General features: G+C 36.3%; 1 protein-coding gene across 6 annotated transcripts in view; it reads right to left on the bottom strand.

The window, feature by feature from the left end:
* The window catches only part of NFIX (nuclear factor I X), a 209,478-nt gene that overhangs the window by 26,652 nt on the left and 168,128 nt on the right, over positions 1 to 14,698 (bottom strand). For 4 of the 6 annotated variants that reach the window (XM_073654248.1, XM_073654247.1, XM_073654250.1 and 1 more), the window contains 5 exons: positions 14,355 to 14,475; positions 10,876 to 11,012; positions 7,634 to 7,741; positions 5,666 to 5,844; positions 1,131 to 1,287 (listed from right to left, as the gene is read on the bottom strand). In XM_073654248.1, coding sequence (XP_073510349.1) covers positions 1,131 to 1,287; positions 5,666 to 5,844; positions 7,634 to 7,741; positions 10,876 to 11,012; positions 14,355 to 14,475 — 702 coding nt within the window. The remainder of the gene's footprint in view (positions 1 to 1,130; positions 1,288 to 5,665; positions 5,845 to 7,633; positions 7,742 to 10,875; positions 11,013 to 14,354; positions 14,476 to 14,698) is intronic. The other 2 variants (XM_073654251.1, XM_073654252.1) reach the window with 1 other exon arrangement.

Here is a 14,698-nt window from a genome sequence, read left to right as displayed (position 1 = left end):
TTCTGTGAATGTAGCATAAATCATGCTATGAAACAACCCCTTTTAAAATGTCACGACGCGTCGTGAGCCTCAGTCTTTGCATGTGTAACTTCGAGAGATCGTATGTCAGCATAGAAGTGATATTAAAAAAGATGACTTTCACATTTTACTGTACACACAAGATGGATTAATACATTTACTTTTGTAGCTCTACATTAATAATAATAATTTTTTCTTTTTTGTTGAGAAAGCAGTTGTGCATGTGACGATTTTGGTAATTAAAGGATTTTGGTTTCTTTTTATCTGCTACAACATTGCCTTACAAGTTGTCCTTTCTGATTTCTCATTTTAACTCTACCCTATTGATCCATAATTTCGATATCTTGCACTAGTGAAGGCTGTATTGCTTCATGAAAGTTGCAATATATGGATCCTACATTTTCATACCATCTGCCATGCAAAACATTTCGGGATAACTATTGGCAGTGAATTATGTCAATGCCTTCCATTTTTAGATGTAATGTTGTACTCTGTAGTGTAGCTTTTATTCCCCCATGCCATAATCTCACTAGCTGTACTGTTTTATCTTGATTTTGTTAAACTTGGTATACATCAAATAACATTACTGCATTTAAAAAAAAACCTGAAACCAAGTCAGAAGTGTCCAGGTTTTACTCCTAATTTTATTTTTATTTTTTTAAATCGGCCATACGATCCCAGAGATATGCACCTTTTATTTACTGCTACTTTTTAAGGTCTTTACGAAGGGGGTGTGGCTTACAAAGTAATTATGCAGATAAGCATTAAGACACGCCCCAGAGGATCCTGTCTCTCACTCCTCTTTGTAAAAACCATAAACATTAACACTAAATAAAAATGCCCATATCTCTTGGACGTATGGTGGATTTTAAAGAAAAAATGGAATACTCAAGGGAGCAGCGGGAATAAAAATAACTGCTCACTTTTGACCTGGTGGCAGATCCTCTTTTAATTATGCTTCCTCTTCTCTTCACCTATATCTTTCCCATACTAAAATTGAGCTTTTCTTTATATATCTGATCTCTGTCCTTGTATCAAAACCATTGGAGCAGCTGGAGATAGGGGTTATTTCTTTTTGTATGTGGGCATTTAGGGTGATTAATTTCACTTACAGGGTGATGCTGGTGCTGACAGTCCTCCTTCTGGGACAATGTTGTTGCTGGTGACAGGTTTTGTGTCTGGCAGGGAAAGGGGGACAGGCCTGGCCACAGGTGCGGGGGGTGGCAGCAAAAAGGAACCCGACATTTTCCCCTGGGCCCCGCTGCTGGGCTGCGGACAACATAAATAACAAACGAGAGTAAACGGAGCTCATGGTGGCCCCTCGCCCGCACAGTCCCTAATTCATTCTATGCCCAAAAACTGCGGGAAGCCGTGGGAACAAAAATGTAAAAACGTGAAATAAAAAAAAAAAAAAAAAAAAAAAAATTATATAGAAAATGTTTTGTTTGTTTTTTTTTCACTAGAAATCTAACAATATTCACAAATTATCTCCTATATAAACACATTGTGTCATTTCTTCTATAGTAATGAAACCATTTACCAGATCAGTAAACCAAAAACAGAAAATGAAATCTGTTTACAAATGGAAATATAGAAAAATAAATGGCAAATGATTGACAACATGAAGCAAGTGGTACAAAAAAATAAAAAAATAAATAAAACTGTGATTGAAAAGCGCCACAGGTTTTCTGGATATGCAGAAGAGCTTACAATCAATATTTTTGTAATATGGGGAGATCTTATATATAAACGTGTAAGTGCCCAGCACCCCGAGCTCTATAAACTGTATACAACACAAAATAACAAATTTCCCATACAAGCCATGTATACCATATAGAGCAAAGAGAAGAACCGTTACTGAACCATTGGAAGTGTGATAAATGTATAATAAATTATATTTTGGGGTAAATGGTTTGCAGCTCCTTCTGTTTAAGTTATGACGGAGTGCGCACCTATTTAGTTTAGATTATGAAGGTAATTTCTTTAAGGCCACATTCACGCGTTTATTATTTGGTCAGTATTTTACATCAGTATTTGTAAGCCCAAATGAGGAGTGGAACAATCAGAGGAAAAATATGATAGAAACACGTCACCACTTCTGTATTTTGCACTTACTCCTGGTGTTCGCTTAAAAATACTGATGTAAAATACTGACCAAATACTGAACGTGTGAACTTGGCCTAACGTGTATATGCACATGACGTCTTTTAGACTGATTTCCCTGCGTCATTTTCAAAGTAGGTGACTCTTCAGGAAAAAGCCAGAGGTGCTTTCATTGAAGAGTCTCTCTGACGTCCATTTGGACGTGTTTTTTGTGGCAGTCCCACCACAGAAGAATGTTCGGGTCATTTCTTTTAGCCGCTTCACGGCTTTTGAAGCCGTTAAAAGAAATGACAGAAGTTGGAACGTATAAATAGCAAGTCATTTTGTTATTGCAGAACATATGTTCATTCTTTTTAACGTTTTTTTAAGCGATTTTTCAGGCAGATTCCAAGCAGAATTTGCCTGAAAAAGACATTGTCTGAAAAAGACATACCATGAGCATGATGTTGCTATCGCGGTTCTGAATATTTTTGCATGGATATTCACTGTTGATCACATGACCTAAATGTATTCAACTGTATGGAAAAAGTGCATGCATTTCAGTGCTTTTGACAAAGGTGTGCAGATGTATACATGTATGTAAGTGCAAAATCAAAAAAAACTAAGGGTATGTTATACGTACTGTGTATGACAATTAATCAGTTTAATATTTTGCTCATTGTTTTGATTTTGGGGTGGTCACTGCACTAATAGATGTGAATGATGTATTTATACAGCTCTTATCTTCAATAATTCATCACAACTATGCAGACTGTTTTATGATATGATTCTAATGGCAGGGTATACACAGTCTACTGATATTAGTATGATTCAGCGTATGTGCACATGTTGAGTATTTGCAGCAGAAATTTCTGTACTAAAACGCTACACCAAAAGGCTGCATTTTACAGTACAAGCAAAATTAATGAGATTTCTGAATTCTCATGCAGTAGCTGCTTTTTTTTTTCATTGTTTTGTAGCGTTTTTCACCTATTCAAATGAATAAGGGAAATAATACAGAAGAAACAATCAAAAACACATATTATTCAACGTGTACATATACCCTAAGTGCATTGCTATCTTGTTGCTAAAATAATTATTTTTTATGACATTCATATGATGCTGAAATTACAGTGCTTTGAAAAAAATATTCATACCCCGTGTACTTTACCACATTTTTTCATATTACACCCGCAAACTTAAAAAATGTATTTATAGTGGGATTTTTTGTGATATACCAACACAAAGTATCAAGTATTTGTGAAGTGTAAAGGAAATGATACATGGTTTTCTAATTGTTTCAAAAATATAAATCTGAAAAAAGTGAAGTGCATTTGTATTCAGCCCCCTGTATTGTGATACCCCTAAATAAAATCCTGGGTGACCAATTGCCTCCAGAAGTCACATAATTAGTAAATTGAGTCCACCTGTGTGTAATTTCTTCTCAGTATAACTACAGCTGTTCTGTTAAGACCTCAGAGGTTTATTTGAGAACATTAGGGATCAAACAGCATCATGAAAACCAAGGAACTCACTAGACAGGTCTTGCATAAAGTTGTGGAGAAGAGTAACCTGGGTTAGGTTATAAAAAAAATAACCCCAGCTCTGAACATCTCACAGAGCACTGTTCATTCCATCATCTAAAAATCAAAGGAGTATGGCACAACTGCAAACCTACCAAGACATGACCGTCCACCTAAACTGACATCCCGAGCAAGGAGAGCACTGAGAGAAGCAGCCAAGGCCAATTGAATAGTTAACTTCAAAGCATTTTCCTGTGTGTGAATGGCCCAGTCACAGTCCAGACCTAAATCCCATTGAGAATCTGTGACAAGACGTGAAAATTGCTGTTTGTAGACACCACCATCCAATTTCACTGAGCGAGAGCAAGTGTGCAAAGAAGAGGAAGCAAAATGTCCCCTCTAGATGTGCAAAGCTGGTAGAGACAGACCCCAAAAGACTGCAGCAGTAATTGCAGCAAAAGGTGGTCCTAGAAAATTTGGCTCAAGGGGGCTGAATACAAATGCACCTCACAATTTTCAGATTTATATTTTTTAAATAATTAAAAAACCTTGTATCATTTATTTTACACTGCACAAATACTACTTTGTGTGGGTATCATATAAAATCCTAATAAAATACAGTTACGTTTTTGGGTGTAACGTGAAAAAATGTGGAGAAGTTCACGGGTTATGATTACTTTTTCAGAGCACTGTATACCAATTTTAGGTTAGGGCTACAAAGTGCCTAAAATTTGTAGCACATTGCCACATAGGGAAACTTAATATATTGCGACCCAGAAATTGCCCCAGCACACAAGCCAGAAATCTGAATCTGCTGTTCAGCTTTCATTATGTTGCAATGTAACATAATGAAACATATAGCTCTAGCCTAAGGCAGGAAAACAGCAGCCAAAAATGAACATCGATATTGACTTTAATCGATATACCATAGCTTCTGATTAAACTTCTCTTAAAAAAAAAAAAAGACACATAGAGGCCAATTCATCAACTGGAAAACTGGCTTCGAAAAGTCACAAATTTTTGGACAATACAGTTTTGCAAAAAATGTTATGACTTTGTTTTTCTTTTTTTTTATGCTAGCTCTATCAATTTTTTGTGTGTCCGACAGATTCAGTATAATTTGTACCTTAAATGTGGCATAAATCATAGCAGAAGATGTAGTAGAGTACATTTTCTGATGCTCATGCACAGGCAGCTGAATGATGTGCCATATTCATTAAAGAGGACCTGTCGCTTGCTCAAAAAATTAAGCTAAATACTCTGTAAATATCCATGAGCTCCCCTGAGTCTGCCACTTTTATTTTACACTGCATCGATCCATTTACAGAGATAGTCACATATGTGTTTTTTCTAGCGCAATATATGAAATCTCTGTTTGCAGTGCAACTGGGCGAGTTTTCTCTGGAGGCATGTTCTTTCTCCCCTCTATCCCAGACACTACCAATCACAGCTTGGCAGCTGATCTAGCAGTCGCAGTGATTGGCTGCATCTGGGAGGGATGAAAGCACACACCTCCAGAGAAGACTGATGGAATATCTCTGCGGCAAAACGGAAAAAAGCAACCTGATCAGGGGATCTCATTGATATTTAGAAGTTTTTTATTTATTTTTTTGTCTAAGTGACAGGTCATTTTTGAGAGTCATATGTCCTGATGAATTCCCTCATAGTTTTTTTATGAAATGTGTAAGGATTTAAAAAAAAATTAACAAATTAAGATTATATAGGATTATTATTGTTTTCTTTTATTATCATAAAAAAACAATGACAATTTATTTATATCATGTCAGAAATAAATATATAATTTAACACTGTTAAATGGTTAAAAAAAATATAAAACTTTTCTTTTTTCTGGGAATTGTAAGAAAATAAAATGTTTGATAAATGATTAAAATAACTGCATGTGTGTACACAATTTTACTGATATTACCTCTTGCCCCTCTTACCTATTCCTTGCACTCGTTATGTATAGAAAATGTGAAGTCCGTTTTCTGTCTGTGTAAATCTCATTATTAGTAGCTTAATAACCAGAGGGTGCTACTCACCTGCCCTGCTCCCTGCCCAGAGGTGTCTGAACAGACAAACTGGACAAACTCTTTGAGGGAGTCCTGGCTATGGTGATGATGATGATAGCGTATTGTTGGGTGGGTAAAGTAGGGGCTGGATTGCTGGATAATGGACGTTGAAGGGAAGTGTATAGTAGATGCTGATGCCCGAGGACTCCCTGTAGAGGAAACAAGATTTCCATTGCTTAAGGACATAGTGTTAACAGAAGAATATCACATTTGTTTGTGACGACAGATGAGCATAACTAATGCATTTTATAATTTATATAGTAGTTTTTTTTAGTCTGTGGGCCCAATGCATCAAGACCAGGGTTGTTCACGACGCTCTTAATGACTGAGTGTGCTGGAGTCAGACGCTCCTGATTCCTGAAGAGGCATACACAAGAGAGTCAGACGAGCAGTGTTTAACCACGTCACCGTATTGCCCCAATTCCGCCCATTTTGGCCGAGCTGATGGAAACTGGCGTGAAAACGCCAAAAGTCAAAGTTGCGCCTACATTTTTCAACTTTTAAAAGCTTTTACTCCAGAATTCTAGCATGAAAGCTTTGTTGGATCAGGCCCTATGTATTTTCTTACATATACACTGTACAAAAATGAAATGCATATACATATAGAATATACTAGTAAATACAGTATTTACTAGCTGTGTGTGTTGTTGTAGCAGCAATAAATTACTTATTGCATTGATTTGAAAAAGGAGGCTCTTAAAGGGGTTGTTCACTTTTGGGGACAATTTTTATTTACTGAAACACATGTATATTTGTGGCTAAAAATAATTTTTACAATTTGATTTCATTAAAAATTTTGCCCCGTCTGCCTTCTGTAGCTTTTATGTTATACTGGCTATTGCTGGCTGCAGAATGAGTTAAGTGAAAATCCATCAGTGAGCTTGACAGTCTTATGGGACAGTTCGTAGATCTTTTTATCGGTCTTTTTCTGAGTTCAGGAAAATAAAGTGCCAATAAAAGTCAAACAGTGCAAATTTTTTAACGGGACCCAATCGCAAAAATGAATTTTAGCCCCAAATAAATGCATTTAAGTAAAAAATAGGGGGATTTTTCATTTTTGCTCTTTCAGTTTTTCCCACTTTCTTTTTCCGAGTCATAGCCATATGAAGGCTTATTTATTTGACGCATTGTAGTTTTGAATGAACACCATTCATTTTAACATTCAGTGTAATGGAGAATGGGAAAAAAAAATTCCAAAATGCAATTCTGACATTTTTTTTTTTTTGGGTGGCTGAGGAGGAGTTTGTTTTTAAGGCATTGATTCTGTGGTCAAAATGACTATGAAAACATGATTCTCCTGGTCAGTATGATTTAAAGCTATACCAAACTTGTATAGTCAGGGGGTGAAAAAAAATTAACTAAATTTGGGAGGTTTGTGTCAACATTTTCAAAGACCCATAACATTTTTATTTTTCCATCAATACAGCTGTATGAGGGCGTGTTTTTGCTTGGCAAACTAACTGGGCTACATATGACATTTTGATCACTTTTTATTGCATTTTCTTTGGAGAAGTGGTGTCCAAAATAAAAGTAATTCTACAGTTTTTTATTATTATTTTTTTTATTCTTGTTACGGCTTTTACTTTATGGGTTAATTATTAAATTTTGATAGACCGGACTTCTTTTTTTTAAACTTTTTTTTTATTACTATTTTTAGTCTCCTTTGGAGACTTAAACTTGCAATCTTCTCGTTGTTTATACTACATATAGCAATAGTATAATACTACAGTATATCGTGAAAATCTCAGAATTTGAAGCTCAGCCTATAGCTGAGCTTCTTAGCAGTACCAAGATGGCAGTGATGGACGGCCTGTGATCGCGTCGCTGGGGGCATGATGGGAGCCGATGTGCGCGACACTGGTGCGTGTCCTATTTAAACACCTGTCAGATATTGACAGCAATGTTTAAATGTTTGACAGCCACAGGTTTAGCAGTTACCTGGTCTCACTCCAGCCAGCACGGGGAGGGGATGATGGGTGAATGCCATGCGAGAAGAGCTGGTCTGGCAGTATTCTAGCTTGCCTGACTTCTTAAGAGATCCAGGGCCTGGAGAGGAAAACATAGTTAAAAAAAAAGTCAAATATAATTTTTCTTTCACTCTAAGCAAATTATTCCAGAACTACAAAATTCCAGAAAATAAAGATTGATGTCATACTATAACATCTAAAGAATCTGCTCTCTAGAGTGAGGGGGTGATCAGGTCTAGAATTATCAATTTAGGGACAGTAAAACTTTCACACCGCCTATCTAAACTGATTATGGATTTTAGGTCCCCATACACATTAGACTAATGTTGGCCAAACCCGCCGATGTTGATAGCTTTATCCGACAGTCTAATCTGCGTAGAGGCGCTGGCCAGATGATGGTCTGGGGAAAATCTGATCTCTCGTGTTCGATTTCGGACTGCCGATAGCATTGTTTTCCTGGAGATAAGCCCCCGGCAGACGCATCAGTCAGCAGCTTTCTCTTTGGTAATCACAGCAGCGCTCGATCGAACGAGCAACCCTGTGGATGGGAGAGTTGGCTGAGATAGCTTTCAACTGAACGATAGGCCAAAGCATCATTCGGTCGACATCTATCTAATGTATATGGCCGGCTTTACTCTTCAAGCTCATTATGTGTTTTTTTCATGTCCGTTTATTACACCATGTCTCTCGTCATCTGCATAAATATAGATATTTTTATATATACATATATTTTGTATATATGTGTGTGTTTCTTCAGATACTTTGCAATTTGCCTCTTCAGAGAGAGAGAGGACTAGAACACTAGCGCCACCTATTGGAAGTAGCAAGCCAAAAAATCAATATCGACCCTTTAACGAGCCTTGCCACATGACTTAGGATAAAAGCCAAACCAGAATTTCAATGTGCAAAGTCTGAGAACTGATTTGGCTAGGGGAGAGGCGTCTGACCAGGATTCAAGGGGTAACATTTCAACAGGCCTGGCATGTCAGAGTGAGGAGACTTTTAAGCATTGCAATTCTCCTCTGGGAAATTAAATATACCTAAAAGTCTCCTCACATTGGCATGCCAGGCTTGACATGTCACTCTCCACAAGAAGAAACGTTAGCCCTTGATTCAAATACTTTCTAACGTCATTCATTTTTTAGCCATTAAAATTTATATCTACCCGGTTATTATTTTTTTTCTTTTCAGCAAAATTCACAGGAGCTTATAAAAAAAATCATCCTAGTTTCTTCCAGGGAAAAAAAAACTAATTATTTTTTTATCTGTATTGGCCTCTATATGCCATCCCTATGCAATCCGTATGGGATTTGAGTTTATTGATCAGCAAGAATAATATTTAAAGACCATATACAGTTTCCTATGTTAATAATTGCAATATATTCATAAAAATCAAATGCTATACAGTTGATATGTATGAGATACGATTTTTTTGCTCACCATAGACTTGAATAAGCAAGTCTTATTCAAAATATGGAATAGATTAATGCATGCTGCAATTTTTTTCACACGGACATTCAGTCCATATGAAAAACTATCATCTGAGCAACCCAATTGAATAACATTGGTCCTGGTTGCTGCCTGCTTGAGATCAGTTTTTTTCCAGAGAGCTATTAGACCAAAAATACAGTGTTGTGAACGTGGTCTTATTGAGACCAATTGATATGCAAAATTCCTGGGACTACAAGCGCTACGATATAGCTTCGTCTTCGGTTATTTTTAGTGGTACTGCAGCACCACCTTCTGCCAGATATTGGTTACTACAGGGTTTTCTGGATAAAAGGAAATTATTTAAAAATTATAGATTTGTTTTTTTTGTTTTCAACTTTGTTTTTGTTTTTTTTAAGAAGCTATTTTTGTATATTTAGAGCAATGCCATACTTACTGTCATTGACTTACTATAATGCTATAAAGTTCAGGGAATATCAGTAGGCAAAGAGCATATGTAGCTACGTATATCCTTGTTCATTGGTATTAGGCCACGTTAACACATTCAGCATTTGGTCAGTATTTTACATCAGTATTTTTTAACCAAAATCAGGAATGGCATAATCAGAGAAAAAGTATAGAAACACGTCACCACTTCTGCATTGTTTATCCACTCCGGGTTTTGGCGTACAAATACTGATGTGAAATTCTGAACGTATGAACGTGGCCTTAGAGTCAAACTTGCTGAGAACTATCTGTGACTCCCAAACGAAACATATTTGCAGTCTGCTAAGCTTAAATAACCCTTTAGATAAATGTCCTTAACTTTCTTAATTCTGTCTTTATTTTGTTGCATTGATTATATCTCACACGTGGCAGATTTGTTGCAAACGTTTCCATTCATGTGTATAGAGTTAAATCTGCCACATGTAAATATAACTGTAAGGTGTTCTCCTCTAGTATAATATATTGTCAGAAAATGACCCATTGTTTAAATCAAGTTTTTGTGTTCTATGTTTTCTTTTTTTTCAATTTTTTATATTTCACGATCTTTAAAAAAATAATTAAAATTGAAATCTTGTCATTTTCACATTGGCTATTGGAGCTTTTTAGACTCATACTTGCTGTCCTTTCAGGAAAAGTTGACAGCAGTATACTTATCAGAGGTAGGTTTACAATGACTGGTAACATCTCCATACACATCAGATAACACAGGATCCACTAATTACATGAGGTTATGTCACAGCTCACCTCCTCCTCCTGTACAATGACTGATAACACCTCTATATACAGTAGATAACACAGGATCCACAATAGGTGATGTCACAGCTCACCTCCTCCTGTACAATGACTGATAACACCTCTATATACAGTAGATAACAGAGGATCTACCAATCCCAATAGGTGATGTCACAGCTGACCTGCTCCCCTTTCCCTTACAATGATCTGTGCACACGCTCATTAGATGCTTCAATACTAAAGATAGGGTACAAGTCTCTTCATTGCTGCTTAATGTACATGTGCACTACTTGAAATAGCAGGAAGTATGACTGTAAAAAGCACCAGTGTCCAGTGTAAAAATTGCAAGATTTCTAATTTGTATTTTTAATAAAGGTTGTCATGTGAAAAAAAAAAACATTGACAAAACTTTAAAAAAAATACATAAAAATATTCTGATTCAAAGTCAATTTCTGAAGACACATACTTTTTAAGGCAACCACTAGCCACAGTGTTATTTTAGCTACAGCTGATAAAAATAACCCAAAATCATACGGCATGACTTACCTGTATCCACATCATTTGGCCATACACTGGCTTGGCTTCCCCCAGCTGCAGGGGATCTGCCTGTGCCCGGATAAAATACATCATCCACCGGGCTCTCTAACTCACTGTCGTCCAAGGATTTGGGGCGCTTTGTAGTGCTGGGAGAAAGACAGTAACAAAGGAAGCCATTGTGGTTTAGTGTAACAATTCAGGGTTGGGTAGGATTCTAGTTATAGTGTCATTTATTATTAAATAAACATATATTTCCAAAGTAATAATTTCAAGCAATTAAATCTCACGATCCGTATTGATAAGGAAAAGACCATGCTATACATGCTGGGGAAGTAGTGTGCGGGTTTCTGATACTAATAAGCTAAATAAGCTTATTAAGAAGGCAAGCTCCGCTGTTGGCCGCCATCTTGCCACTTTTGAGGAGGTGGTGGAAAGAAGAATTCAGAAGAAGTGTTCGGCAATGATGAGCAATAACGCTCACCCATTATATGAGCTGTTCATGAGGCAGAGGAACACCTTCAGTAACCGTCTAATCCTACTAAGATGTAAGAAGGAAAGATACAGGAAATCGTTCGTGCCGACTGCTGTGGGAATGTACAACAACCTAAGTGGGGGGTATTATTGGCGTTCTAATCGTATATTGTACTGACTGGTCATGAATAGGAATGTATGAGATTATACCTGCAAAATTCTACTCTTATGTTGTAATCCATGTCTATGTTTTACTGCTGTGATACTGTAATTTCCCTCGGGATCAATAAAGTGCATTGTATCTTATGTACTAATTAAACCATCGTTTTAATTTTTATTTCAGGAATCAATGTTATACGTGAAAATAAGCAACTTTGTAATATATCTTATTAGACAAATCTGCTTCTTTCTCTGACAGAATTGATCAGTCATTATCAATATTTTCAATTCTGAGATAAAATCTGTATTCAGTGAAGACTGACTTTCCCATTACTGAGAAAGAGGGCAGTTGCTATGGATACAATTCTGTGTAGGAGGGAGGAGCTAGAGGCAGAGCTCCTCCCTCCTCCTCTCCCTTCAATCTAGAATCTTATCAATAGAACCTGCCATCTCTTATCTAAGTAATGGGAAAGTCTGTCTTCACGGAATTCAGATTTTACCCCAGAATTTAGATTTTTTTTTTTGATAATGACTGATCAATTCTGGCCGAAAAAGAAGCAAATTTCTCTGATAAGATATATTACAAAGTTTCTTATTTTATGTGTACCATTGATTTATAAAATAAAAGTTAAAACGGCAGTTACTCTAAAGGTAATCTGTCAGTAGGATCAACCCTCCTAAGCCGTCTGTAGGGACACGCAGGTCATAGAAAGTTGAATAAAATGATACATTGATATTTGCTATCTGATGTCTTATTCCAGAGAAATACACATTTTTTTCAACATGCAAATGAGCTGTTAAGACCTTTGGGACGGACATAAGTCTCTTGAAAATCTTTACCAGTGTGAGACATGTAGATCTGGAGAGCATACTGTCAGTCATTACATGTCTCACACTGGTAACTTCTCTTTTCATTTATAATAAGCTCTGGAGGCAGATTCTCATGGAGATCTATGTCCGGCCCATAGATCTTAACAGCTCATTTACATATTAGCAAAAAACGTAGATTTCTCTGGAGTAAGATATCGGATCCCAGATATCAAGGTATCATTTTATTCAGCTTCCTATAACCTGCATGCCCATATGGCTTAGGAGATTTGATCTTACTGACAGATCCCCTTCAAAGGTGTTCTGAAAAATTGTCTTCTGTAAATATGTGTGGTTATTCCTTTTTTAGCTTAATCTGGTAAGTATCCTAGTTTCACTATCTGATAGCAAGCCTGCTGTCTAAATTGCAGGCCCCATTAGACTGGGTGATTTTAGTCTGTAAGTCGTACCAAACTCAGACATGTATCCTTTTTGAGGACTATTGATCCAGGAAAAAAACCAAAAAACACCCATGGATTGTAATGTGTCCATGTACATGAATAGCACACGTACTACAATAATGGATATCTCAAAAACACACTAATAGAGAATCATATATCTCCATTAAATGAGGCATCAATTAATTGATAAAAAATTGCATTTTTATTTATAATAAATATAAAATAAATGCTTTAAAATAAATAAGCAAAAAGTATCATGTTGTAGCAAACAGGTAGAGAGGTATGAGTTTAAATAAAGTCAATCTCCCTAAAAAAGGCTATATACTGTAGAAGGCACATCGAGAAGGTAAAAAGTGCATAGTGCTGAGGTAGGATTAAAGGCTGGGAATGCTATGATTGTAGGTAAAAGTGCAAGTGCCTATGATTTCACCAAGCATTTCCAATGCTCATTTAAACTTTTAGTGTTCAATCATGAAGTTACACTCTATATAGGGGAGAGTTCAGACAAATGTAGGAATTAGGTTGAAGGTATGATTCATTGGTGTTTCCACTTACTGTTGATGTAGACCTGTGGCTGACCCGGCTACCACCCCGACAACGCCATTTCGCTTTGGCTTTCTCACGCATTCCCAGGCTTTAATCCTACCTCAGCACTATGCACTTTTTATCTTCTTGATGTTCCTTCTATATTGCCTTTTTTAGGGAGATTGACTTTATTCGAACCTGTCTTGCTACCTGTTTGCTACAACATGATACTTTTTGCTCATTTATTTTAACATATTTATTTATATTTATTATAAATAATAAAAATGCAATTTTTTATCAATTCATTGATGCATCATTTAATGGAGACATATGATTCTCTATTAGTGTGTTTACTTCAGAGGTGAATCATACCTTTTTGACACAGTATATTAATCTAATAACGGATATGTGAATGAAGACAAAGGCCGTGTTCACGTGTTACTTCAGTTTTTTTTCTTGAATAAATTTTGGGATCATCAAGTAAAGAAAATATTTCAGCACAGGACACAGTTCATCTGAATGCAAACTGAATTGTCATAAAATGTCTTCCGTTTGCCTCTGTTTTTTTTTTGTACCAGAACTTTTTTTGTGTTCTGCACAACTTTTTTGTTAGGTTAAAAAAAAACAAAAAAAACCCGGCGGGCTTGTTTGTTTTCTTGTCATTGAAGTCTTTTGGAACTGGATTATAACGGATGATCATCTGTTATTGTATCCACTTTTTTAACATTGGCAGAATACTATAGGTGGTCAGTGACGCCTCTAGCAAAAACATTACTAACAGTCCAAAAATAGATGCAAAATGGAAACCAAAGAGTCCGTTTTAAAATAGATTTATTTTTAAAGATCTGTTAAAAAGCTGAAAGTTTTGTTTCCATTTTGCATCTGTTTTTGCTCTTTTTTTTCAATGGTTCATTTTTTGTTAACACTGAATCCATTACAAACATTTGACAACTGGACATTGAACAGAGCCTTAGAGAGCTGAACTATCAATAAGCAGCATAACCCTGTTCCTGAGTTGTGAAATAATTTCCATTAATCAAAAAAAAGATAGAATAAATTAATTACCTGCTGGATGGAGGAGACGTTAAGGATCGTCGGCCAAGTGTCACCTGGTTTATGTTGTAATAGCTTGGACTCTCCAGATCAGCCAGTGAGAAGTTAGGCCCAGATGCCGTTGCAACTGGTGCTGGAAGACATATGGAAAAGTAATATCATGTCTCCTGAGCTTACATAGAAAATCTTTTATAGATTCTATGTACTCGTAAATATTTTGATCAGCAGAGCATGTTCCACATGTTTAATAAAAGTACATATGATTGGGCTGTACAGTTTAAAGGGCTATTTCCACAATAGCAATATTTATTTTATTTTTACAAAGCAGAGTATCTGCATATCTGTTGTTAATATCT

The sequence above is a fragment of the Phyllobates terribilis genome, unplaced genomic scaffold (assembly GCF_046119375.1).
Source record: "Phyllobates terribilis strain yellow unplaced genomic scaffold, ASM4611937v1 Scaffold_11__3_contigs__length_659146591, whole genome shotgun sequence".
Taxonomy (NCBI): domain Eukaryota; kingdom Metazoa; phylum Chordata; class Amphibia; order Anura; family Dendrobatidae; genus Phyllobates; species Phyllobates terribilis.
Note: the sequence above shows the minus strand (reverse complement) of the source record. Positions and strands in the feature narration are given on the sequence as shown.